The 27799-nt window shown below is 49.6% G+C and overlaps 1 protein-coding gene across 1 annotated transcript in view; it reads left to right on the top strand.

Moving 5' to 3' along the window:
* The window catches only part of LOC140428342 (breast carcinoma-amplified sequence 1-like), a 269364-nt gene that overhangs the window by 81053 nt on the left and 160512 nt on the right, over window positions 1-27799 (top strand). Inside the window, exon 2 of the mRNA XM_072514703.1 lies at window positions 14453-14534. Coding sequence (XP_072370804.1) covers window positions 14463-14534 — 72 coding nt within the window. The 5' untranslated portion in view covers window positions 14453-14462. The remainder of the gene's footprint in view (window positions 1-14452; window positions 14535-27799) is intronic.

The following is a 27799-nucleotide window of genomic DNA, read 5'->3' as shown; positions in this document are numbered from 1 at the left end:
ATCTTGTATCGTCCCGGAAAGCCCTCCACGAGGGCCTCTGCCACCCGGGGGTCACTCGTTTCTACCACTTCCTTAAGGCCCGCAACCTCCCTTAATCCGTCGAGGACGTCCGAACAGTCACCAGAAACTGCCAGATCTGCGCTGAGTGCAAACCGCACTTTTTCAGGCCAGATAGAGCGCACCTGGTTAAGGCCTCCCGACCCTTTGAACGCCTCAGTTTGGATTTCAAAGGCCCCCTCCCCTCCACCGATCGCAACGCGTACTTCCTGAACGTCGTTGACGAATACTCCCGTTTCCCTTTCGCTATCCCCTGCCCCGACATGACAGCGTCCACAGTCATTAAAGCCCTCGGTACCATTTTTACACTGTTCGGTTTCCCCGACTATATCCATAGCGACAGGGGGGTCCTCCTTTATGAGTGACGAACTGCGTCAATTCCTGCTCAGCAGGGGCATAGCCTCGAGCAGGACGACCAGTTACAACTCCCGGGGGAACGGGCAGGTAGAAAGGGAGAATGGAACGGTCTGGAAGGCCGTCCTGCTGGCCCTCCGGTCTAGGAGTCTCCCAATTTCCCGCTGGCAGGAAGTCCTCCCGGATGCCCTTCATTCTATCCGGTCCCTGCTGTGCACCACCATGAATCAAACGCCTCACGAGCGCCTCCTCCTCTTTCCTAGGAAGTCCTCCTCTGGAACGCCACTTCCGACCTGGCTAGCAGCTCCAGGACCCATTCTGCTCCGGAAACATGTGCGGGCGCACAAGTCAGATCCGTTGGTGGAACAGGTGCATCTCCTTCACGCCAACCCGCAATACGCCTATGTGGAGTACCCCAATGGCCGACTGGACACTGTCTCCCTGCGAGATCTGGCGCCCGCCGGAGCTACCTACACCCCCCCAACGCCAATCACCACCTCCTCACTCCCGCCGGTTCATCCCGCAGCCACCCCCTTCCCGGGAGGTTCGGTTCTCCTCCCAGACCCGCCCAGGAGTAAGGACACAGGGGACAGCGCTACGCTCCCAGAGTCGACGGGACTCGAGCCAGCGCCTTCACCACCATGCCCGAGACGATCGGAAAGGACGACCAGGGCGCCCATCCGGCTCACCGAATCACTTTAACTCTCAACGATTTCAGTTATTGTGTCTTGTTATAGTTATGGCATCATGCCGCCCCTGTTTGGCCTGTTGGCCCAGTTTTCAGTTATTGTGTCTTGTTATAGTTATGGCATCATGCCGACCCTGTTTGGCCCGTTGGCCCAGTTGAAGCGATAATTTTGTGTTTTGTTACATAGAATATAGAACATAGAAAAATACAGCACAGAACAGGCCCTTCGGCCCACGATGTTGTGCCGAACCTTTGTCCTAGATTAATCATAGATTAACATTGAATTTACAGTGCAGAAGGAGGCCATTCGGCCCTTTGAGTCTGCACCAGCTCTTGGAAAGAGCACCCTACCCAAACTCAACACTTCCACCCAACACCAAGGGCAATTTGGACATTAAGGGCAATTTATCATTGGCCAATTCACCTAACCCGCACATCTTTGGACTGTGGGAGGAAACCGGAGCACCCGGAGGAAACCCACGCAGACACGGGGAGGACGTGCAGACTCCGCACAGACAGTGAACCAAGCCGGAATCGAACCTGGGACCCTGGAGCTGTGAAGCAATTGTGCTATCCACAATGCTACCGTGCTGCCCTTGAGAACAAATAAATCTACACTATCATTTTACTGTAATCCATATACCTATCCAATAGCTGCTTGAAGGTCCCTAATGTTTCCGACTCAACTACTTCCACAGGCAGTGCATTCCATGCCCCCACTACTCTCTGGGTAAAGAACCTACCTCTGATATCCCTCCTATATCTTACACCTTTCACCTTAAATTTATGTCCCCTTGTAATGGTTTGTTCCACCCGGGGAAAAAGTCTCTGACTGTCTACTCTATCTATTCCCCTGATCATCTTATAAACCTCTATCAAGTCGCCCCTCATCCTTCTCCGTTCTAATGAGCAGCCTAGCACCCTCAACCTTTCCTCGTAAGACCTACTCTCCATTCCAGGCAACATCCTGGTAAATCTTCTTTGCACCTTTTCCAAAGCTTCCACATCCTTCCTAAAATGAGGCGACCAGAACTGTACACAGTACTCCAAATGTGGCCTTACCAAAGTTTTGTACAGCTGCATCATCACCTCACGGCTCTTAAATTCAATCCCTCTGTTAACGAACGCGAGCACACCATAGGCCTTCTTCACAGCTCTATCCACTTGAGTGGCAACTTTCAAAGATGTATGAACATAGACCCCAAGATCTCTCTGCTCCTCCACATTGCCAAGAACTCTACCGTTAACCCTGTATTCCGCATTCATATTTGTCCTTCCAAAATGGACAACCTCACACTTTTCAGGGTTAAACTCCATCTGCCACTTCTCAGCCCAGCTCTGCATCCTATCTATGTCTCTTTGCAGCCGACAACAGCCCTCCTTACTATCCACAACTCCACCAATCTTCGTATCGTCTGCAAATTTACTGACCCACCCTTCAACTCCCTCATCCAAGTCATTAATGAAAATCACAAACAGCAGAGGACCCAGAACTGATCCCTGCAGTACGCCACTGGTAACTGGGATCCAGGCTGAATATTTGCCATCCACCACCACTCTCTGACTTCTATCGGTTAGCCAGTTCGTTATCCAACTGGCCAAATTTCCCACTATCCCATGCCTCCTTACTTTCTGCATAAGCCTACCATGGGGAACTTTATCAAATGCCTTACTAAAATCCATGTACACTACATCCACTGCTTTACCTTCATCCACATGCTTGGTCACCTCCTCAAAGAATTCAATAAGATTTGTAAGGCAAGACCTACCCCTCACAAATCCGTGCTGACTATCCCTAATCAAGCAGTGTCTTTCCAGATGCTCAGAAATCCTATCCTTCAGTACCCTTTCCATTACTTTGCCTACCACCGAAGTAAGACTAACTGGCATGTAATTCCCAGGGTTATCCCTAAACTTACGGCATAGTACCGACTCTGTAAACCCCTACCACCATGCGAACCACCATCCCGCCGGGTTTATTTTCAACAAGGGGTGAATGTGGTGGTATGTATTAGGGGTAATACGGTACACCACGTGTCGACAGGCTATTGGTGGAGGGATGCCAGGTCCTGATAGGATCTGCCACCTACTGGACTCCACCCAGAAATGCCAGTATAAGAACCCAGCTTTTCCCTCCATTTCCCTCAGCAGCTGCATTCTGTAACCACGCTGCTGGGGATAAAGTTCTGCTTAACAAAGCCTTCAATTGACATTACCTCAACCTGCCTCGCGTCATATTGACGGTGCTACACCTCCCCCTTGCCCCGCCCAAGGGACCACTGTAATAGGGAAAAGCTCCACAGGGACCCTTGTAATAGGGGGATCCTCAAAGTAACGCCCTACACAGACTCCCCCCCGCCACACACACAGATTCTCCCCATCCCCCCGCCCTCCCCCCCGCCCCCTCACATGCACAGACACAGATGAAACTAGAAAGGATGCTGAGATGGTGAAAAAGCATGGCGATGTGCGAGAGGGTGTGGAGAAAGCACTGACAAAGCACGGTGAGCAGCTTGCTTTGTGAGAAGTCGAGATGGAGGTGGTGGCAGACGGAAATAAGAGATTAAAGACCAAAATTGATGATCTCAAGAACCATTCGAAGGAGCATAACCGGAGCCGTGGGGTTGCCGGAAGGGATAGAGGGCCTGAATCCCACTGCGTATCTTTTGCAGATGTTTGGGAAAATGATTGGGGGTGGGGGGGCTAGGTCATGTGTCCCCTTCAGAGTTAGACAGGGCCCATCGGACACGTAGTCAGAAACCTGGGCCAAATGATCCGCACATGCTGATGTCGTTTTTTTCCAAGGATTCCATGAAAAGGAGCTGGTCCTGAAATGGTCCAAGGAATATTGAGAATGGAATTGGGAGGGCAACCTTACGCGGGTCTACCAGGATGTGGGAGCTGAGTTGGTGAGGAAGTGGGCGGCTTTCAACAAGGCTAAGCCTGCCTTATACAAGAAAGGAGTTTGGTTCGGGGTGGTGTATCCGGCAAGGCTGCTACTTTGTGCTTTTACTTTGATGCACCGGAGGAGCTGGAATCCTTCGTTAAAAAGCATGGAGTCGGTTCTAACTGTACAATGTGTGGACTTTGACTGCTGTGGGTTGTGAAAAGTGTTAAATGTTGGGCTATTCTGTATACAGTTGTCAATACTTGATGGTAAAAAAACTTTTTTTTCTGTTTTTTGGGAGGATGGGGGATTTTTGCTTCACTTGTGGTATGTTTATTGGTGAGGGATAATTACTATGAGATGTGTTGTTTCATGTATTATAGTTGTAATTATATTGTCCCTTTTGGGAATTCGCTTTTGTGGGAGTACTATTTTACAAGGTTTGATTTATCCTCGGAGTGGGCGATAAAGCTTTTTTTTTTCTATCCTGGGGGAGACTGCCCCGCTAGTATTAAATTTAGCTAGTTAACAGGAGTGAGATGTGGGGGGAGGAGTTTCTGCCATTGAACCAGTTTCACTTGGTTCGATGAGCTTAGCTTCTGGGTGTAGTTGGGGGTGGGGGTTTGGAGGGAGGGATTTTTGGTCATTGTTCGGTTTCAATATGTATATTTGGGCAGGGTGTTATTTGGGGGAGGGGATTGCGTGGAGGGGGAGGGGTTAGTTTGCTGATGGTGACTGTGGGATTATCTTTGTTTCACTCTGTGAGTGGGATTGGTGGCCATCTTGGGTGGGTCTTGAGCCTGTACTTGTCGAGTAGTTACTTGACAACCCCTTGTGGTGGAAATGACTGACTCAAGGATGAGGAGGGTGGGGGTCCCCCAATTCGGTTGGTCACCTGGAATGTAGGAGATTGGGTGGCCTGGTAAAAAGGTCAAGAGTTATGCTCACCTAAAGAATCCAAATCTTGATGTGGTGTTTTTGCAGGAGACTCATTTGCGGATAAAGGATCAGACCAGACTGCAGAAGGGTTGGGTGAGCCAAGTGTTTCACTCAGGCTTTGATGGAAGGGCTTGAGATGCGGCAATTTTAGTTAACAAACGGGTTATTTTTTCAGCCACTAAGACTGTGGCAGATCCCGACTGCAGATTTGTGATGGTCAGTGGGTTATTGGGTGACACGTCAGTGGTACTCGTAAATGTCTACCCATCAAACTGAGATGATTGGATTGGATTGGATTGGATTTGTTTATTGTCACGTGTACCGAGGTACAGTGAAAAGTATTTTTCTGCGAGCAGCTCAACAGATCATTAAGTACATGAGAAGAAAAGGGAATAAAAGAAACGAGTATAAGTTAAGTAAAAAGTAGATCTGTTTGTGAGAGCTCGTAGAGAGTCGCCTCGCTCCGGCGCCATCTTGGTAAAGCTGATGTGGTATTTGTTAGGGGCCTGTTGGGTCCATTGCTGATCTGGACACGCACCAACTGGTTTTTCGAGGGGACTTCAACAGTGTACTGGAGCCTAAGCTAAATCGATCTAGGCCTAAGTCGTTTTGTTCTCACTGGGGGTGGCAATGATGCTTCTGGCCTTTGTGGAGCAGATGGGGGGTGGGGGAGGGCGGCAGACCCGTGGCAGGGGGGGAAGAAGGGGGCTGACCTGTGGCTGGTTTTGCACCCAAGCGATAAGGAATTTTCATTCTTCTCCCATGCACATAAGGTCTATTCCAGGGTTGACTTCTTCCTATTGGGTAGGTCCCTTCGACCTTGGGTGTGAAGTGTGGAACACTTGTCAATCATTACCTCAGACCATGCTCCACATTTTGTGGACTTGGTCTAGCAGACAGATCCCAGCCAGCTCCCACCATGGAGGTTGGATGTTGCGCTGTTAGCGGGCAAAGGGCTTTGTGAGTGCATGTTCTCGACCATTGAGGAGTATATTAGATTCAATAGGAATGACTCTGACTCTTCTTCTATGTAGTGGGAAGCCCTTATAAAACGCACTTAGATAAGATAGTGAGGGTGGAGCGGTAATGACTGGTGGAGGCGATTCTTGAGACATATCGCAGATATGCGTGTGATTAGAACCCAGAGTTGCAGGGAATGCAGTTTGATCTGTTGACTACAGGGAAGGCGGTGAACCAGCTCCGGCAGTTGAGGGGATCCTTCTTTTATCCGACCAGCTGAGTTGGCAGGTGGCTTCCTGGGAGATTATTCTGATTAGAATCTTGAGCGACAGCTTGCTTTCTGCCTCAAGTGAAGTCAATGTGGCTTTTGAGGCTTTTCACAGGAACATCTACCAGAGCCCCCAGAGGATAATCTGACCATGTCGGCGATCTTAGATGAGTTCTTTCTGATGGTGAAGAGAGAGAGAAGGCAGGAGTTAGATGCCCTGTTGAGTCATGAGGTAATGATAAAGGGCATTGGACTGATGCAAATGTTTAAGGCCTCTGGTCCTGATGTGTTCCAAGTCGAATTTTAGAATACATTTGCGAGCCACTAAATGTCATTGATAATGGACATGGTTAATGATTCCTTGTCATGGGTTACTTGCTCCCCCCCTCTCCAACCCGCCCCCCCACACACACACACACTCACAGGCCTCAATCTCTCTCCTTTTGGAAAGTACCCCAAGGAATATGGTTCATATAAACCAATATCTCTTTTAAATGTTGATGTCATATTAGCTAAGGAGTTGGTGCTGTAATTGGAGCCCATGTCCCAGTGGCGATAACGGACGACCAGACAGGTTTCATGAAGGGTCAGCAATTGTCGGCTAATGTACAGCGGCTATTGAATATTGTCCTATCCCCCTCTCCAGTTTCCGAATCAGAAGTGATTACGTCCATGGATGCTGAGGCATTCAATAGGGTAGAGTGGGAGTTCATTTTCGAGGTCCTGGGGAAATATGGTTTGGGGCAAAGGTTCACTTCATGGATTCGGCTGCTATATGGTGCTCCTACCGCTGGTGTGAGTACCATCGCTTCGAGCTCGGGGTATTTTTCATTAAGTAGGGGTTCTAGGCAGGGATATCCTCTATTGCCACTCCTGTTTGTGTTGCCGATTGAGCCTTGGGCTATAGCACTGAGATCTTCTGGGGGGAGAAAAGTCAGGGGGGGAAGGGAACATAGAAGGTTGGATTCTCCAATCCCGACGCCAAATGCGTTTGGCGACAGGGCGAAGAATCCCTGATGATGACCAAATCGGGGGCGGGGCCACTTTCACATTGCTCCGCCCCCTGTAAAGTGGCATACTCTAGGAGTACGCCGCACGCTGTATCCACGGCCTCAAGCCATTGCCTGAGGCCAGCCCCGCGATGCTCCGTCCCTGACTGGCCGTGTTCCCCATGGCGTGGGACTCTCATGGTCTCACCCGTCGTGAACTCAACGTGGCAGCTACGGACTCAGTCCGCCACCGCCACAGTCGGAGGGCCGATCCGCGGGCAGGGGAGGTTTCATTCGGAGCTGGAGGCACTGTGAGGGAGCGGTCCAGGGCACGCGAGCGGCCAAAGTGGGAGACTATTTTTGTGGTCTGGGTCCGCGGGACCAACATTGAAAAGGTGGCTTGAGTGGATTGGGGAGTCGAGCTCCATATGGATGCAGATGGAAGAGAGCTCTTGAAGGGGCTCTAGTTTAAGGGCTTTGGCAACGGCCTCGTTCCCCTCCTCTCTGGTGAAGTATTCTTCGAACTCGGTGGTGGTGTCCATTCTAAGGATATGGAGGCAATTTAGACAGCATTATAAATTGACCCCAATGTCATTGCTGGCCTCTATCTGTGGCAACCGTCTATTTGCACATTGAGTCTGGACATGACATTCAGGTCGTGGAGGGAAAGGGCCTTGAGAGTTTGGGGGATCTGATGTGGAGGGATGGTTTACTAGCTTGAAAGAGCTATCGATGATGAAGTTTCAATTTCTTTTTTTTTTTAATATATTTTATTAAAATTTTTCAAACAAAAATGTTTCCGTTTTTACAACTCAACAAGGGATTATACATTAACTGGTAAATAACGTTATTTAAATAATATACTGAACTAACAACAACTAAAAAAAAAAGAAAAAACAAATAGCAAAAACACAAAATAGTGCTCCCCCCCCCCTCTCCCCCCCCCCCCCCCCCCCCCTCCCCCCTGGGTTGCTGCTGCTGTCATTTCTATCTTTTCATTATCGTTTCGCGAGATAGTCAAGGAACGGTTGCCACCGCCTGGAGAACCCCTGAGCCGATCCTCTCAACGCAAATTTTATTCGTTCCAATCTTATGAACCCTGCCATGTCGTTTATCCAGGCCTCCACGCCGGGGGTTTCGCTTCCTTCCACATGGGTAGAATCCTACGACGGGCTACTAGGGACGCAAAGGCCAAAATATCAGCCTCTTTCGCCTCCTGCACTCCCGGCTCTTCCGCAACCCCAAATAAAGCTAGCCCCCAGCCTGGCTTGACCCGGACCTTCACCACCTTTGAAATTACCCTTGCCATGCCCCCCAGAACTCATGCAGTGCCGGACATGACCAGAACATGTGTGTGTGGTTCGCCGAGCTTCCTGAGCACCTCCCACATCTGTCCTCCACCCCGAAAAACCTGCTCAGTCTTGCTCCCATCACATGTGCTCTATGTAGAACCTTAAATTGAATCAGGCTAAGCCTGGCACACGGGGACGAGGAATTTACCCTACTTAGGGCATCAGCCCATAGCCCCTCCTCAATCTCTTCCCCCAGCTCTTCTTCCCATTTTCCCTTCAGCTCCTCTATCATCACCTCCCCCTCGTCCCTCATCTCCCAGTATATTTTGGACACTTTGCCCTCTCCGACCCATACCCCAGAAATCACTCTTATCTTGGATCCCCTGCGTCGGGAGCTGCGGAAATTCCCTCACCTGTTGCCTCGCAAATGCCCTCACTTGCATATACCGGAAGGCTTTCCCCGGGGGCAACTTATATTTTTCTTCTAGCGCTCCCAGACTTGCAAACGTCCCATCTATAAACAGGTCCCTCAGCTTCCTAATTCCTGCTCGTTGCCAACACTGGAACCCCCCATCCATCCTCTCTGGGACAAACCTGTGGTTATTCCTTATTGGGGACCACACCGAGGCACCCGGCACTCCCCTGTGTCGCCTCCACTGCCCCCAGATCCTCAAGGTTGCCACCACCACTGGGTTTGTGGTGTACCTTTTCGGGGAGAACGGCAGCGGCGCCGTCACCAGCGCTTTTAGGCTTGTTCCCTTACAGGATGCCATCTCCAGCTTCTTCCACGCTGCTCACTCTTCCTCCCTCATCCACTTACAGACCATCGACACATTGGCGGCCCCGTAGTAGTCGCTCAAACTCGGCCCACACAAAGCTCGTAATGCTCCTATCTATTTTTTTTAAAAAGCCTTTGTGATAAGAATGGGGAGGCACTGAAACGAAAAGAAACCTCGGGAGGACCACCATTTTAACTGCCTGCACTCTGCCCGCCAGCGATAGCGGCACCATATCCCACCTCTTAAAGTCCTCCTCCATCTGCTCCACCAGTCGCGTCAGGTTAAATCTATGCAGGGTTCCCCAGTTCCTGGCCACCTGGATCCCCAGGTATCGGAAGTTCCTTTCCACTCTCCTCAGCGGCAGAGCACCTATCCCCCTTCCCTGTTCCCCGGGGTGCATTACAAAAAGCTCGTTCTTCCCCATATTTAGTTTGTATCCCGAGAACTCTCCAAACTCCCTGAGTATCTGCATTACTTCTGGCATCCCCTCTACCGGGTCCGCAACGTATAGCAGTAGATCATCTGCGTGGAGCGACACTCGGTGCTCCTCTCTCCCTCTAAGCACCCCCTCCACTTCTTAGAATCCCTCAGCGCTATGGCCAGTGGTTCAATTGCCAACGCGAACAATAACGGGGACAGGGGACACCCTTGTCTATGTAGCCGAAAATACCCCGATCTTTGCCGGTTTGTGACTACGCTTGCCACCGGGGCCCCATATAAGAGTCTGACCCATCTAATAAACCCCTCACCGAACCCAAACCTCTTCAGCACCTCCCACAGATAGTCCCACTCCACCCTATCGAATGCCTTCTCTGCATCCATCGCCGCCACTATCTCTGCCTCCCCCTCCGGTGGGGGCGTCATCATCACCCCCAGCAACCTTCGTACATTAACATTCAGTTGTCTCCCCTTTACAAACCCTGTCTGGTCGTCATGCACCACCCCTGGGACGCAATCCTCTATCCTTGTTGCCATCACTTTTGCCAGCAGTTTGTAATCTACATTTAGGAGTGAGATAGGCCTTGCAGCGGGTCTTTATCTCGTTTCAGGATTAGCGATATCGTCGCCTCCGACATTGTCGGGGGTAACATCCCCCTTTCCTTAGCCTCATTAAAGGTTCTCGCCAAGAGCGGGGCCAACAGATCCATATACTTCCTGTAGAATTCCACCGGAAACCCGTCTGGTCCCGGGGCCTTCCCTGCCTGCATGTTCCCCAGTCCTTTAATCACCTCATCCACCTCGATTGGCGCCCCCAGACCTGCCACCTCCTGCCCCTTCACCTTCGGGAACCTTAGCTGGTCCAGAAAGTGTAACATTCCTTCTTTTCCCCCCGGGGGTTGGGACTTATATAGCCTCTCATAAAAGGTCTTGAACACCTCGTTCACTTTCCCTGCTCTCTGCTCCATATTTCCCGTTTCGTCCCTAACTCCCCCGATCTCTCTCGCCGCCATCCTCTTCCGAAGTTGGTGGGCCAACTGCCGGCTCGTCTTTTCCCCATACTCATATTGCATCCCCTGTGCCTTCCTCCACTGTGCCTCTGCCTTTCCCGTGGTCAGCAGGTCAAACTCCGTCTGTAGTCATCGTCTTTCTCTGTATAGCCCTTCGTCTGGGGCCTCCGCATATTTTTTATCCACCCTCAAAATTTCCCCCACTAATCTCTCTCTTTCTTTGCCCTCTTGTTTCCCCTTGTGGGCTCTGATGGAGATCAGCTCTCCTCTAACCACCGCCTTCAGCGCTTCTCATACTACCCCCACCTGAACCTCCCCATCGTCGTTGACCTCCAGGTATCGCTCAGTACACCCCCTCACCCTTCCGCAGACCCCCTCGTCCGCCAGTAGTCCCATATCTAGTCGCCAGAGTGGGCGCTGCTCCCTTTCCTCTCCTAGTTCCAAATCCACCCAATGCGGGGCGTGGTCTGAAACGGCTATGGCCGAGTACTCCGTTCCTGCCACTTTCGGGATCAGTGCCCTTCCCATAACGAAAAAGTCTATCCGGGAGTATACCTTATGGACGTGGGAGAAGAAAGAGAACTCTTTAGCCATTGGCCTGGCGAATCTCCACAGATCCTCTCCCCCCCATTTGTTCCATAAATCCCTTAAGCACCTTGGCCGCTGCCGGCCTTCTCCCGGTCCTGGATCTGGACTGGTCTAGCCCTGGATCCAGCACTGTGTTAAAATCCCCCCCCCATTACCAAGCTTCCCACCTCCAGGTCCTGGATACGTCCCAGCATTCGCTTCATGAATCCCGCGTCATCCCAGTTCGGGGCATATACATTCACCAGCACAACCACCTCTCCCTGCAGTCTGCCACTCGCCATCACATATCTGCCCCCACTGTCCACCACTATATTCTTAGCCTCGAATGATACACGTTTCCCCACCAATATTGCCACCCCTCTGTTTTTCGCGTCCAACCCTGAGTGGAATACCTGTCCCACCCATCCTTTTCTTAATCTAACCTGATCCGCCACCTTCAGGTGCGTCTCCTGGAGCATGACTACGTCCGCCTTCAGTCTCTTTAAGTGCGCAAACACCCGTGCCCTCTTAATCGGCCCATTTAAGCCTCTCACATTCCACGTGATCAGCCGGATTGGGGGCCATTCACCCCCCCCTCGTCGACTAGCCATCCCCTTTTTTAGGCCATCTCCCCATCCAGGTCCCGCGCACCCGTCTGTCCCCCAGGCAGCGCCTTCCCGTCCCGGTCACCTCATCTCTTACCAGCTCCCCCTTGCCCTCAGCAGCAGCAACCCAGTTAATTCCCCCGCCCCCCCCCACCCCCCCGCTAGATCCCCCTCTAGCTTGGTTACTTCCCCATATTGCTTCCGGACGTCAGCTAACTCTGGCTGACCTTGGCTTCCCCCGCTCACTCTTTGACCTCCCTGCGTGTGGGGCTCCCTTCCTTCCTGCGCCCGTTTTCCCGCTATAATTTCCCTAGCGCGGGAAAATACCCGTGCTTTCCTCTCGGCCCCGCCCCCTATGGCGCAGTTCCCTCATTCCCCTTCCCTGTCCCTTTTTCCATCGGCGCCCACATTTCTTCTTGTCCCCCTCATCGGGGGGGGGGGAGAAATTCCCCGTCCAACATTGCTGTACAATAGCCCTCCCCTTTCCCCACTTTACATTCCTGTACCGCCACCTCGCTGCTTCTCTCCAAACATCAAACTCTCAAATCTAGTCCAGTTTCTCTTCTTGGATGAATGCCCATGCCTCATACGCCGTCTCGAAGTAGTGGTGCTTGCCCTGATGCGTGACCCACAATCGCGCCGGCTGCAGCATCCCATGGAGCACTGCCTTGGCCCGGTTAAAGCTCGCCCTCCTTCTTGCCACCTCTGCACTCCAGTCCTGATATACCCGTATCACCGCATTCTCCCATTTGCTACTCCGTGCCTTCTTGGCCCAGCTCAGGACCATCTCTCTGTCCATGTAGCGATGGAACTTCACCACTATTGCTCTTGGTGTTTCACCTGCCTTTGGTCTTCTCACGAGGACCCGGTAAGCTCCCTCCACTTCCAGGGGGCCCGTTGGGGCCTCAGCTCCCATTAGCGTGTGGAGCATCGTGCTCACATAAGCCCCAACATCAGCTCCCTCTGCTTCTTCGGGGATCCCTAGGTTTTTCCTCCTTGAGCTGTTCTCCAGGGCTTCCAGCCTTTCTATGCACCTCTTGTGTAGTGCCTCGTGTGTCTCCGTTTTTACCACCAGGCCCTGTATCTCATCTTCATTCTCGGTTGCCTTTGCCTTCGCTCTACGGAGCTCCATCGCCTGGACCTTTTGTGTTTCCTTCAGTCCCTCGATTGCCAGTAGCATCGGCACCAGCACCTCTTTCTTAAGCTCCTCCACACATCGTCGGAGAAACTCCTGCTGGTCCGGGCCCCATACCATCTGGGCTCCATCCGCCGCCATCTTGCTTCTCCCTTCTCTTCTCTGCCGCTGCTCCAAAGGATCCTTCGCAATCTGGCCACTACCACCGCTCCTTTCCATACACACCCGGGGGGACTCCTTCCTTCGTCACCCCACACTGGGTTAGGTCGGGAAAAAAATTCCGTTGGGGCTCCCGATAAGAGCCCAAAAGTCCGTTAGAACAGGAGCGGCCAAAACGTGCGGCTTAGCAGTGCATCACCGCAACCGGAAGTCTGAAGTTTCAATTTCAAGGGGCGGACTTATTCCGTTACCTCCAAATACGGGATTTTGTCCAGAAGACATTTCCCGTGGCTCTGCAACCCTCCTTGTTGAGGAGGATCCTATCACTAGCAGGGTCTGGTAGGAGAAGCATAACTGGCATCTATGGGCAAATCCTGTCAATGGAGGTAGCCCTGTTGGATTAGATGGGAGTTAAATGGGAGGGGGAACTGGGACCTGTTTTAGATGGGGACGTGTGATGTGAAGCCCTTCACAGGGAAGACCCCACATCCTCCTGTGAACGCCTCAGCCTTATTCAGCACCAGGTGCTACATAAAGCTCACCTAACTAAAGCTGTGCACTGCATTCTGTGCATTAGACATGCACCTTTACAATGTTGCTGTATGCTACATTCCATGCATTAGACATGCCCTATACAATGTTGCTGTATGCTGCATTCTGTGCATTAGACATGCACCTGTACAATGTTGCGGCACTGCAGTGTGCAGTGTAATGACAGATGAACTGAATTCTGTGCCATTCGTGGAGATGGAGCACATGCACAACTGCCCTTGAAACAAGCACATTTTGCAATATTTGAAACACTTTAGATTTGTGAGCACCCGACTCCTGGGTAATTTTAAAATTTCAGGAGACTGAAGCAGGGAAAGCCAGTTAGAAAAATCAGCTCAAAGCTTGTGGAGTTTGGACATTCCCAACCATCCTGTGCAGTGATTCTTCCACTGAAAAGAATAAATGGTTAAACTTTGGGGCGGACTACACACAACTCTGTGGAATGTAGAGGCTAGGAATGAATACGTAGGTGTAAATATTTAGCTTGGCATCTAAAGTTGTGCTGGATTGTGTTGGGCTGGACAGATGTTTCAGATTTTTAACTCCTGAAGTTCTATCTGCAGTATTTGTTTTTCTCATTCGTTGAGAAGAACTCATGTCTATAATTTATTCCTAGGATCAGATCCAAACTATCTTCCTTACTATTTTCTATCATTCTTTGTAAATGTGCAGATTGGTGCTATTTTCATTTTATTGCTTCTGCTGTTCCTCCCTGGTATTCGCATTTCAAAATTTAAATTAATCGACCATCACTCTGATTTTGTACTTAACAGAATACTCACCATGGGTAGTTCAACATCGCATGAATCTCAGGGTGAATCAGTGACGGAAGCCTCAACATTGGAACAAACCACGGTAATGCTAGTATTAATTCATCTTTCTTCAATTCATATCTTTGTGAGTGTTTATTTTAATTTTTGCAGCGTTGCATTCAAGGTGTGACATGTTAAAGCTTATGTTTAGTAAGTGTTTTTAATGATTAATGTGACTGTCAAATGACATTCTGAAGAATGAACACTGGGTGGCATGTGTTCTGGGAATGCAGTTGAAATAGCATAGGTTGGGCAGCATGGTGGCGCAGTGGGAGCACTGCAGTCTCACAGCGCCGAGGTCCCAGGTTCAATCCCGGCTCTGGGTCACTGTCTGTGTGGAGTTTGCACATTCTCCCCATGTTTGCGTGGGTTTCGCCCCCACAGCCCAAAGATGTGCAGAGTAGGTGGATTGAACACGCTAAATTGCCCCTTAATTCGAAAAAATTAATTGGGTACTCTAAATTTATTTTTAAAAAGAAATAGCATAGGTTGAAATAGAAAGAAATCCGGAGCCAATGGTCGACTCATGACTTAACATGTGCAGTCATTGCAGAATGGAATAATAAAGCTGATGTGATGCTGAATTATATGGTTAAAAACATAGTGTTGAGAAAGTTGTGTAACAATTGTGCAGTGTTTTGGTTACACTACACCTTAGGGTTAGCATTGGATGGAATGTACAGCGAGAACATAAAGTGGATGACAATCTGTTTTACACTGGCTGGCTTTCTTTTCATGGGGTGTAACGCATTGGGGGCAGGGGGAGGGGGGGAACCTCCTACCACCTGTTTTACAACCACTGCCAAAGTGAAGATCAGCAAGACACAAGGACACATTTGCAAGATGCAACCCAGAAAAAAATCATGAGATTTATCCTGAACGCTAAACAATTGACCAACAGCGAGTAAATCTTGGACTTTTCAATATTGAAATTAACTGTTTGGGAGTGTCCACTATGGGTATATAATATAACAATGACTCAAAAGATATTTGAAGCATGACTTTGAATTCTCCATAGGAATTTGGCGAGGACAAACATAGTGAAATCCAAATTCAGAACTGACATCAGGATGTTCTTCACATAAAGATGAATCATACATGGGATGGCATTTTATAGATGGGGGCACATCATATAAGAAAGAGCTGAATTATTTACCTTGTGAGGCACCTGATGTGTTGGTTAAGGGAGTTTAATTGGACCAGAGTTCGATGGTTTCTTGCTTGTGATGTATACGTCTGAGTAATTGGCCAAACAGACACCCAGATAGCTCAACACATTCTTAAATTGAATGTCTTTTTAAAAAATAATTGTGAATTGTTTGTTGGAGAAAAGTAAAACAGAAAGCATAGAAGGCAAAATGGGATTTTGGAAAGGGTGCGGGAGCAAATAAAATTTTCTTGCCATTTTAGATAGTATGTGAATTTTTCTGATGTAGTTTGGAATAACATTTGTTAATCGCATAATTTATAGAAATTCACTGTGTACGTAATGCACAGTGAGAACAGTGTAATCTGCTATTGTCGGTTATGAATGCTGTAATTCTTTAGTGGTGCTATCACAACGTTTGTCCCACACTCATGAGTCATATAACCTCCATGGGTGGAATTTAATGGGTGGGGTGTTTGATTGGTTGGGAGAGTGCAGGATAGAGAGCATGCAATTTTGTCGCCTCCCCCGATTAAGTATGGGGTGGAAAGACTTGAGACCAAGCACTTGAGGCCAAGCTTTTGCCCGAACGCCAATTGAAGGCTTAAATGTGAGACTAATTCCGACTTGAGGGCCTCATTCTGCTGCCACAGGTATTCAGCCAGCCACATGTGGGGTGGGGGTAGGGTTGGGTCATTCATGCCTGATCAAGGAACCTGACATTGGGAAGGGTAAATAGGGTGGGTGTACAGCCTATACCTTCCCACCCACTCCCAAGCTCACCCACATAACACGTCCTGCAGAGAGCCAACCCCGTGCCATTTCCTTTGACACCCATCTCAACCCAACAACATCCAACCCATCCTCACTTACCTTTCACCAGGGATCTCATGATAATCTCTGCTATAGCCCCAAGCGTATCACCAGCAGCAGCCACTGCTCCTGCAGCAATATAATGGAGTGTTGCTGGCCTCTAATTGGCCGAAGCTCTTGTGGAGCAGGGTTTCTGTCCTGCATTTTATTCTTTTTACAGGACGTGGGCGTCACTGGCTACGCCAAGACTTTTTATTGATCATCTCTAATTGCCCTTGAGAAGGTGGTGGTAAGCTCAGCTCTTGAACTGCTGCAGCCCATGTGGTGTAGGCATACCCACACTGCTGGTAGGGTGGGAGTTCTGGGATTTTGACCTAGCCATAGTAAAGGAGCGGCCTTATACTGCCAAGTCAGGATGATGAGAGGTGTAATGAGGAACTTACAGGTAGTGGTGTTCCCATGAATCTGCTGCCCCTGTCCTTCTGGATGGTAGCAGTTGTGGGTTTGGAAGGGACTGTTTGAGGAGCCTTAATGAATTCCTGGAGTGCATCTTGTAGATGGTACACATGGCTGCCACTGTGTGCCGTTGGTGCATGGAGTTAACATTTATGGATGTGGATGGTGTTATGGGCCAGGGTTTAGAAAATTCCAAAGTAGATCATGGAGTTCACGTGATCTATAACTATTTATTAATTTGGTTACGAGGAGCACAAGGGCCTGCCTTTCAGGTGTTATTCAACAGAGGCCTTAAGCACTTTTAATCAAAAACAAAGTTTATTCTATGAACTTAGTTAACATTTTTAGAAGCCAGTAGCCTTTTTTATCAACTACAAACATAAATACCCCACACAGCTACAGTACTCTATATATAACCCTTAATAAATTTCCCCTTTAAGCTGTTCCAATTTAATAATAAGATCCCATAAACCAGTAAACCCTTTTCAAAGGTGTGGCCCAGCATATGGCACTCTTACTGTCTTTAAGACCAGCATATGGATACTCTTGTGTCCTTTCCAAAACATCAGGTTTGAATTCCTTCCAGAAAGCAGTTATATCTTTTAAATTATCAAGTAATCAGGAAACAGCTTTTAAAATGCAGAGAGAGAGAGACAAGACAAGACTTCTCTCACTGAATCCAGCATCCAAATGTGAAAACGAAAGCAAAAAAAACTCAGAGCCAAAGTGAAAGTAAAGCTCAGCGCCACAGCCCAGCTCCACCCACACGATGACATCACTGAAGCCATTTGACAAGACAAAACATTTCTTGAAGGGACACTCCCATGACAATGGGGTGCCAGTCAAAAGGACTGCTTTGTCCAGGATGGTGTCAAATTTCTTGAGCGTTCACTGCTGCCTCATGGCTCCGAGGCCAGGTTCGATTCCGGGTCTGGGTCATTGTCTGTGTGGAGTTTGCACATTAGAACATAGAACATAGAACAGTACAGCACAGAACAGGCCCTTCGGCCCTCAATGTTGTGCCGAGCTTTGTCCGAAACCAAGATCAAGCTATCCACTCCCTGTCATTCTGGTGTGCTCCATGTGCCTATCCAATAACCTCTTGAAAGTTCCTAAAGTGTCCGACTCCACTATCACAGCAGGCAGTCCATCCACACTCTAACCACTCTCTGAGTAAAGAACCTACCTCGGACATCCCTCCTATGTCTCCCACCCCGAACCTTATAGTTATGCCCCCTTGTAACAGCTACATCCACCCGAGGAAATAGTCTCTGAACGTCCACTCTATCTATCCCCCTCATCATCTTATAAACCTCTATTAAGTCACCTCTCATCCTCCTTCGCTCCAATGAGAAAAGCCCTAGCTCCCTCAACCTTTCCTCATAAGACCTACCCTCCAATCCAGGCAGCATCCTGGTAAATCTTCTTTGCACCCTTTCCAATGCTTCCACATCCTTCCTATAATGAGGTGACCAGAACTGCACACAATACTCCAAATGTGGTCTCGCCAGGGTCCTGTACAGTTGCAGCATAACCCCATGGCTCTTAAACTCAAGCCTCCTGTTAATAAACGCTAACACACTATAGGCCTTCTTCACGGCTTTATCCACTTGAGTGGCAATCTTCAGAGATCTGTGGACATGAACCCCAAGATCTCTTTGTTCCTCCACATTCCTCAGAATCCTGCCGTTGACCCTGTAATCCACATTCAAATTTGTCCGACCAAAATGAATCACCTCACACTTATCAGGGTTAAACTAATCTGCCATTTTTCAGTCCAGCTCTGCATCCTATCAATGTCTCTTTGCAGCCTACAACAGCCCTCCACCTCATCCACGACTCCACCAATCTTGGTGTCATCAGTAAATTTACTGACGCACCCTTCAGCCCCCTCCTCCAAGTCATTTATAAAAATCGCAAATAGCAGAGGACCCAGCACTGATCCCTGTGGTACACCGCTGGTAACTGGTCTCCAGTCTGAAAATTTTCCATCCACCACCGCCCTCTGTCTTCCATGTGATAGCCAGTTACTTATCCAATTGGCCAAATTTCCCTCTAACCCACACTTCCTTACTTTCTTCATGACCCGACCATGGGGAACCTTATCAAACGCCTTACAGAAATCCATGTATACGACATTAACTGCTTGACCTTCATCTACACACTTAGTTACCTCCTCAAAGAATTCAATCAAATTTGTGAGGCAAGACTTACCCTTCACAAATCCGTGTTGACTATCCTGGATTAAGCTGCATCTTTCCAAATGGTCATTAATCCTATCGCTCAGGACCCTTTCCAAAGAACAAAGAACAAAGAAATGTACAGCACAGGAACAGGCCCTTCGGCCCTCCAAGCCCGTGCCGACCATGCTGCCCGACTAAACTACAATCTTCTACACTTCCTGGGTCCGTATCTCTCTATTCCCATCCTATTCATGTATTTGTCAAGATGCCCCTTAAATGTCACTATCGTCCCTGCTTCCACCACCTCCTCCGGTAACGAGTTCCAGGCACCCACTACCCTCTGCATGAAAAACTTGCCTCGTACATCTACTCTAAACCTTGCCCCTCTCACCTTAAACCTATGCCCCCTAGTAATTGACCCCTCTACCCTGGGGAAAAGCCTCTGACTATCCACTCTGTCTGTGCCCCTCATAATTTTGTAGACCTCTATCAGGTCTCCCCTCAACCTCCTTCGTTCCAGTGAGAACAAACCGAGTTTATTCAACCGCTCCTCATAGCTAATGCCCTCCATACTCCATCTGCCATCTCTCCGCCCAAGTCTCCAAACAATCTAAATCCTGCTGTATCCTCCGACAGTCCTCATCGCTATCCGCAATTCCACCAACCTTTGTGTCGTCTGCAAACTTACTAATCAGACCAGTTACATTTTCCTCCAAATCATTTTTATATACCACAAACAGCAAAGGTCCCAGCACTGGTCCCTGTGGAACACCACTGGTCACAGCCCTCCAATTAGAAAAGCATCCTTCCATTGCTACTCTCTGCCTTCTATGACCTAGCCAGTTCTGTATCCACCTTGCCAGCTCACCCCTGATCCCGTGTGACTTCACCTTTTGTACGAGTCTACCATGAGGGACCTTGTCAAAGGCCTTACTGAAGTCCATATAGACAACATCCACTGCCCTACCTGCATCAATCATCTTAGTGACCTCCTCGAAAAACTCTATCAAGTTAGTGAGACACGACCTTCCCTTCACAAAACCGTGCTGCCTCTCACTAATACGTCCATTTGCTTCCAAATGCGAGTAGATCCTGTCTCGAAGAATTCTCTCCAGTAATTTCCCTACCACTGAAGTAAGGCTCACCGGCCTGTAGTTCCCGGGATTATCCTTGCTACCCTTCTTAAACAGAGGAACAACATTGGCTATTCTCCAGTCCTCCGGGACATCCCCTGAAGACAGCGAGGATCCAAAGATTTCTGTCAAGGCCTCAGCAATTTCCTCGCCAGCCTGCTTCAGTATTCTGGGGTAGATCCCATCAGGCCCTGGGGACTTATCCACCTTAATATTTTTTAAGACACCCAACACCTCGTCTTTTTGGATCTCAATGTGACCCAGACTATCTACACACCCTTCTCCAGACTCAACATCTACCAATTTCTTCTCTTTGGTGAATACTGATGCAAAGTATTCATTTAGTAGCTCACCCATTTCCTCTGGCTCCACACATAGATTCCCTTGCCTATCCTTCAGTGGGCCAACCCTTTCCATGGCTACCCTCTTGCTTTTTATGTATGTGTAAAAAGCCTTGGGATTTTCCTTAACCCTATTTACCAATGACTTTTCGTGACCCCTTCTAGCCCTCCTGACTCCTTGCTTAAGTTCCTTCCTACTTTCCTTATATTCCACGCAGGCTTCGTCTGTTCCCAGCCTTTTAGCCCTGACAAATGCCTCCTTTTTCTTTTTGACGAGGCCTACAATATCTCTCGTCATCCAAGGTTCCCGAAAATTGCCGTATTTATCCTTCTTCCTCACAGGAAGATGCCGGTCCTGAATTCCTTTCAACTGCCACTTGAAAGCCTCCCACATGTCAGATGTTGATTTGCCCTCAAACATCCGCCCCCAATCTATGTTCTTCAGTTCCTGCCTCATATTGTTATAATTAGCCTTCCCCCAATTTAGCACATTCATCCTAGGACCACTCTTATGCTTGTCCACCAGTACTTTAAAACTTACTGAATTGTGGTCACTGTTACCGAAATGCTCCCCTACTGAAACATCTACCACCTGGCCGGGCTCATTCCCCAATACCAGGTCCAGGACCGCCCCTTCCCTAGTTGGACTGTCTACATATTGTTTTAAGAAGCCCTCCTGGATGCTCCTTACAAACTCCGCCCCGTCTAAGCCCCTGGCACTAAGTGAGTCCCAGTCAATATTGGGGAAGTTGAAGTCTCCCATCACCACAACCCTGTTGTTTTTACTCTTTTCCAAAATCTGTCTACCTATCTGCTCCTCTAGCTCCTGCTGGCTGTTGGGAGGCCTGTAGTAAACCCCCAACATTGTGACTGCACCCTTCTTATTCCTGATCTCGACCCATATAGCCTCACTGCCCTCTGAGGTGTCCTCCCACAGTACAGCTGTGATATTCTCCCGAACCAGTAGCGCAACTCCGCCTCCCCTTTTACATCCCCCTCTATCCCGCCTGAAACATCTAAATCCTGGAACGTTTAGCTGCCAACCCTGCCCTTCCCTCAACCAGGTCTCTGTAATGGCAACAACATCGTAGTTCAAAGTACTAATCCAAACTCTAAGTTCATCTGCCTTACCCGTAATACTTCTTGCATTAAAACATATGCACTTCAGGCCACCAGACCCACTGTGTTCAGCAACTTCTCCCTGTCTGCTCTGCCTCAGAGCCACACTGTCCCTATTCCCTAGTTCTCCCTCAATGCTCTCACCTTCTGACCTATTGCTCCCGTGCCCACCCCCCTGCCATACTAGTTTAAACCCTCCTGTGTGACACTAGCAAACCTCGCGGCCAGGATATTTATGCCTCTCCGGTTTAGATGCAACCCATCCTTCTTATACAGGTCACACCTGCCCCGGAAGAGCTCCCAGTGGTCCAGATAACAGAAACCCTCCCTCCTACACCAGCTGTTTTGCCACGTGTTTAGCTGCTCTATCTTCCTATTTCTAGCCTCACTGGCACGTGGCACAGGGAGTAATCCCGCGATTACAACCCTAGAGGTCCTGTCTTTTAACTTTCTGCCTAGCTCCCTGAACTCCTGCTGCAGGACCTCATGCCCCTTCCTGCCTTTGTCGTTAGTACCAATATGTACAACGACCTCTGCCTGTTTGCCCTCCCCCTTCAGGATGCCCTCTACCCGTTCGGAGACATCCTGGACCCTGGCACCAGGGAGGCAACATACCATCCTGGAGTCTCTTTCACGTCCACAGAAGCGCCTATCTGTGCCCCTGACTATAGAGTCCCCTATTACTATTACTCTTCTGCGCTTTGACCCTCCCTTCTGAACATCAGAGCCAGCCGTGATGCCACTGCTCTGGCTGCTGCTGTTTGCCCCTGATAGGCTATCCCCCCCGACAGTATCCAAAGGGGTATACCTGTTCGAGAGGGGGACAACCACAGGGGATTCCTGCACTGACTGCCTGCCCTTTCTGGTGGTCACCCATTTCTCTGCCTGCACCTTGGGTGTGACCACATTTACATAACTGCGATCTATGACGCTTTCCGCCACCTGCATGCTCCTAAGTGCATCCAATTGCTGCTCCAACCGAACCATGCGGTCTGTGAGGAGCTCCAGTTGGGTGCACTTTCTGCAGATGAAGCCATCCGGGATGCTGGAAGCCTCCCGGACCTGCCACATCTCACAGTCAGAGCACTGCACCCCTCTAACTGACATTGCGTCAATTAATTAAAATTAAAATTAAATTATTTTTTAAAAAAAAATTTTTTTTTTTTAATTTCAAAGTTACTGTTAACTATCTGTTTCCTAGCACTAGATTTCTAATAGAAATGTGAAAGCTAAATATAGTACTCTCCGATCTCTGGCTTAGTTATCCCTCTAAATTATAATTAAGTAATTATGTTTAATTAGTTACCAATGCTTAATTTTTTAAATTTGGTGTAGATTCCCAACCAGCCACTCAGGCCACAGCTTTTCTGTGATGTCACTTCAGTTTCCCCTCGACACACACAATTTGAAAAAGGTATAAAAGTAAAAATGAGGTAAAATCACTTACTTACCTTCTTACCTTCTGAGGGTCTTAGATGTTCTCAGGTTCTCTCCCTGACAGAGACTGCTCCTACTCCTCCAAACGGCTCCATTAACTTACCGACCACCGAAGTAAGACTAACCGGCCTATAATTACTAGAGTCATTCCTATTCCCTTTCTTGAGCAGAGGAACAACATTCGCCACTCTCCAGTCCTCTGGCACTATCCCCGTGGACAGTGAGGACCCAAAGATCAAAGCCAAAGGCTCTGCAATCTCATCCATTGCCTCCCAAAGAATCCTAGAATATATCCCATCTGGCCCAGGGGACTTGTCGACCCACAGGTTTTTCAAAATTGCTAATACATCTTCCCTCAGAACACTGAAGAAAAGTATTCATTCAATGCCTCTTCTATCTCTTGCACAAGTTCCCACTACTGTCCTTGACCGGCCCTAACCTCACCCTGGTCATTCTTTTATTTCTCACATAAGAGTAAAAAGCCTTGGGGTTTTCCTTGATCCGACCCGCCAAAGACTTCTCATGCCCCCTCCTAGCTCTCCTAAGCCCTTTTTTTTAGCTCATTCCTTGCTACCTTGTAACCCTCAAGCGACCCAACTGAACCTTGTTTTCTCATCCATACATACGCTTCCTTTTTCCTCTTGACAAGACATTCAACCTCTTTTGTGAACCATGGTTCCCTCACATGGCCATTTCCTCCCTGCCTGACAGGGACATACCTATCAAGGACACACAGTATTTGTTCCTTGATCAAGCTCCACTTCTCATTTGTGCCTTTCCCTGACAGTTTCTGTTTCCATCTTATGCTCCTTAATTCCTGCCTAATCGCATCATAATTACCCCTCCCCCAATTACAAACTTTGCCCTGCCGTATGGACCTATCCCTCTCCATTGCAATAGTGAAAGACACTGAATTGTGGTCACTATCTCCAAAGTGCTCTCCCGCAAACAAATCTAACACTTGACCCGGTTCATTACCCAGTACCAAATCCAATGTGGCCCCACCCCTTGTCGGTCTATCCACATCTGGGGCGAGATTCTCCGACCCCCTGCCGGGTCGGGGAATCGCCGGGGGCTGGCGTGAATCCCGCCCCCGCCGGTTGCCGAATTCTCCGGCATCGGATAATCAGCTGGGGCAAGAATCGCGCCGCGCCGGTTGGCGGGCCCCCCCCCCCGCGATTCTCCGGCCCGGATGGGCCGACATCCCGCCGCTAAAATGCCTGTCCCGCCGGCGTAGATTAAACCACCTACCTTACCGGCGGGACAAGGCGGCGCGGGCGGGCTCCGGGGTCCTGGGGGGGGCGCGGGGCGATCTGGCCCCGGGGGTGCCCCCACGGTGGCCTGGCCCGCGATCAGGGCCCACCGATCCGCGGGCAGGCCTGTGCTGTGGGGGCACTCTTTCCCTTCCGCCTTCGCCACGGTCTCCACCATGGCGGAGGCGGAAGAGACTCCCTCCACTGCGCATGCGCGGGAATGCCGTCAGCGGCCGCTAACGCTCCCGTGCATGCGCCGCCCGGAGATGTCATTTACGCGCCAGGTGGCGGAGCACCAAAGGCCTATTCCGCCAGCTGGCGGGGCGGAGCATTCCGCACCTTTGGGGCGGCGCGATGCCCGACTGATTTGCGCCCTTTTGGGCGCCAGTCGGCGGACATCGCGCCGTATCCGGAGAATTTCGCCCATTGTGTCAGGAAACCCTCCTGCACACACTGTACAAAAACTGCCCCATCCAAACTGTTTGACCTATAGAGGTTCCAATCAATATTTGGAAAGTTAAAGTCCCCCATGACAACTACCCTGAGACCTCCACACCTATCCATAATCTGCTTTGCAATTTCTTCCTCCACATCTCTATTACTATTTGGGGGCCTATAGAAAACTCCTAACAACGTGACCACTCCTTTCCTATTTCTAACTTCAGATCATATTACCTTAGTATGCAGATCCCCTTCGAACTGCCTTTCTGCAGCCATTAAACTACCCTTGATTAACAATGCTACTCCTCCACCTCTTTTACCACCTTCCCTACTCTTACTGAAACATCTATACCCCGGAACTTCCAACAACCATTCCTGTCCCTGATCTAACCATGTCTCTGTAATGGCCACAACATCGTAGTCCCAAGTACCAAGCTCCAAGTTCACCTACCTTATTCCGGATGCTCCTTGCATTAAAGTAGACACTTGAACTTACCTTCCTGCCTGCCGGTACACTCCTGCGACCTTAATACCCTCCTCAGTACCTCAATACTCTCAACACTGGCTTCTGGATTACAGCTCGTTTTCCCATCCCGCTGACAAATTAGTTTAAACCCCCCCGAAGAGCCGTAGCAAATTTTCCTCCCAGGATATTGGTGCCCCTCTGGTTCAGGTGCAAACCGTCCTGTTTGTACAGGTCCCACTTTCCCCAGAATGTGTCCCAATTATCCACGTAACTGAAACCTTCCCTCCTACACCATCCCTTCAGCCACGTGTTTATCTGCACTCTCTCCCTGTTCCTCGACTCGCTAGAACGTGGCACCGGCAACAAACCAGAGATGACAACCTTGTTTGTCCTGTCTCTCAGCTTCCACCCTAGCTCCCTAAATTCCTGTTTTAAATCCCCGTCTCTACTCTTACCTTTGTCGTTGGTACCGATGTGTCCCACGACTGTTTCCCCTCCCCCTTAAGGATTCTGAAAACACGGTCTGAAACGTCATGGACCCTGGCACCCGGGAGGCAACATACCATACCATCCGTGAGTCTCTTTCGTTGCCACAGAACCGTCTGTCTGTCCCTCTAACTATCGAGGCCCCAGTAACTATTGCTCTCCTGCTCTCCCTCCTTCCCTTCTGAGCCACAGGGACGGACTCAGTGCTGGAGATCCAGTCACCGTGGCTTACCCCTGGTAAGTACCCCCCCAACAGTATCCAAAGCGGTATGCTTGTTACTAAGGGGAACGACCACAGGGGATCCCTGTACTGACTGCTTCCACCCAGCCCCTCTCACCGTCACCCATCTATCTTCATTCTTCGGAGTAACTACATCCCTGAAGCTACTATCTATGACCACCTCTGCGTCCCGAATGATCCGAAGTTCATCCAGCTCCAGCACCAGTTCCCTAACGCGGTTTTTGAGGAGCTGGAGATGGGTGCATTTCCCACAGGTGAAATCAGAAGGGACACTGACGGCGTCCCCATTTTTCCCATGTTTGCATGGGTTTTGTCCCCATAACCCAAAGATGTGCAGGATAGGTGGATCGACCCCGCTAAATTGCCCCTTAATTGGAAAAAAATAATTGGGTACTCTAAATTTATTTTAAAATAGCTTCTTGAGCATTATTGGAGCTGCACTCATCCAGGCAAGTGGAACGTATTCCATCACACTCCTGACTTTAGTCTTATAGATTGTGGACAGGCTGTGGGGAGTCAGGAGGTAAGTTACTCTCTTCAAAATTCTAGGTGTCTGATTTGCTCTTTTTTAAATTGTATTTATAGTGCTGCTTTAGTTCAGTGTATGGATAAAGATAATTCTTAGGATGGTTTTTAAAAAAATGTTTTATTCAAAACAGATTTGTAACATTTACAGAGAAAAAAGAAGGCCATATACAAAAGCCTTAACGTATTGAAAACGAACAGTGGGAAAGAATTAATCAGGCACTTCCCCTATCAGCTCTGTTTGCCCATGCCCCACGTGTTCAACTAAACTAATGTGGCTCTAACCCCCCCCCCCCCCCCCCCCCCCCCGGGTGCTGCTGCTGTTGGTTTCCTACGCTGTTCCCTGCAAGCGACTTTCTCCCCCGGGGGATCCTTGATCAACCCCCCCCCCCCGCTTGCCCACTTAAGTCTACTCTGCTCTCCTTCCCGGCTGCCCACCCCCCGAGGCTTGACCTGCCAGGTCCGCCCTGCGCTTGGCCCTAGCCCGCCCCTTCTCCTACTCTTCCTGGTGCCCCCTGACCTACGCTAGCTACGCTGACCCCTGCCCTTGGCGCCTGACTGTCTCCCGCCCAAGTGCTCGGGCCCTCCCCCCACACACCAAGGACCCATTAACCTGATTGTATCTCCCCGTGCCCTTTCAAGTTCCTTAACCAGCCCTGAGCCCATCCCCCCATCAGCGGCCCCGATCTCCCGCCAAAAGATACCAAGTGCAGGGCCCCCCCTTGCAGGACCCCCCCCCCCTCATTGCAATCTCCCAAAATCACCCTAAGCAGTGCGCTCTCCAGCCCCCGCTCTCTGTCCAGGCTGAAAACAATCTTAGATAAAACATTACAGTACAGGATAATTTAACAGACCGCCGCCACACAAAAGCTCTGTGAGCCCAGAGTCCTTTAGTTCAAGTCCAGCTTCTTCTTTTAATAAAAGTCCATTCCTTGTCAAAGCAAGTTAGGTTAACAGACCCGCCGCCACTGTAGAGCACTGAAAAATCTAAGTGCTCGTTAGTTCAAGTCCAGCTTCTTCTCTTTAATGAAGGCCCAAACCTGTTCTGGTGTCTCGAAGTAGCGATGGAGTTCCTCAAACGTAACCCAAAGCTTCGCAGGATACAGCATTCCAAACCTCACCTGCTTTTTGTAGAGGGCTGCCTTTACCTTGATGACTCCTGCATGCCTCTTGGCCAGCTCCGTTCCCAAGTCCTGGTAGATGCGCACCTCGCAGTTCTCCCATCTGCTGCTCCTCTCCGCCTTGGTCCATCGCAGCACACGATCCC

The sequence above is a fragment of the Scyliorhinus torazame genome, chromosome 8 (genome assembly GCF_047496885.1).
Source record: "Scyliorhinus torazame isolate Kashiwa2021f chromosome 8, sScyTor2.1, whole genome shotgun sequence".
In the NCBI taxonomy this organism is placed as follows: domain Eukaryota; kingdom Metazoa; phylum Chordata; class Chondrichthyes; order Carcharhiniformes; family Scyliorhinidae; genus Scyliorhinus; species Scyliorhinus torazame.
Note: the sequence above shows the minus strand (reverse complement) of the source record. Positions and strands in the feature narration are given on the sequence as shown.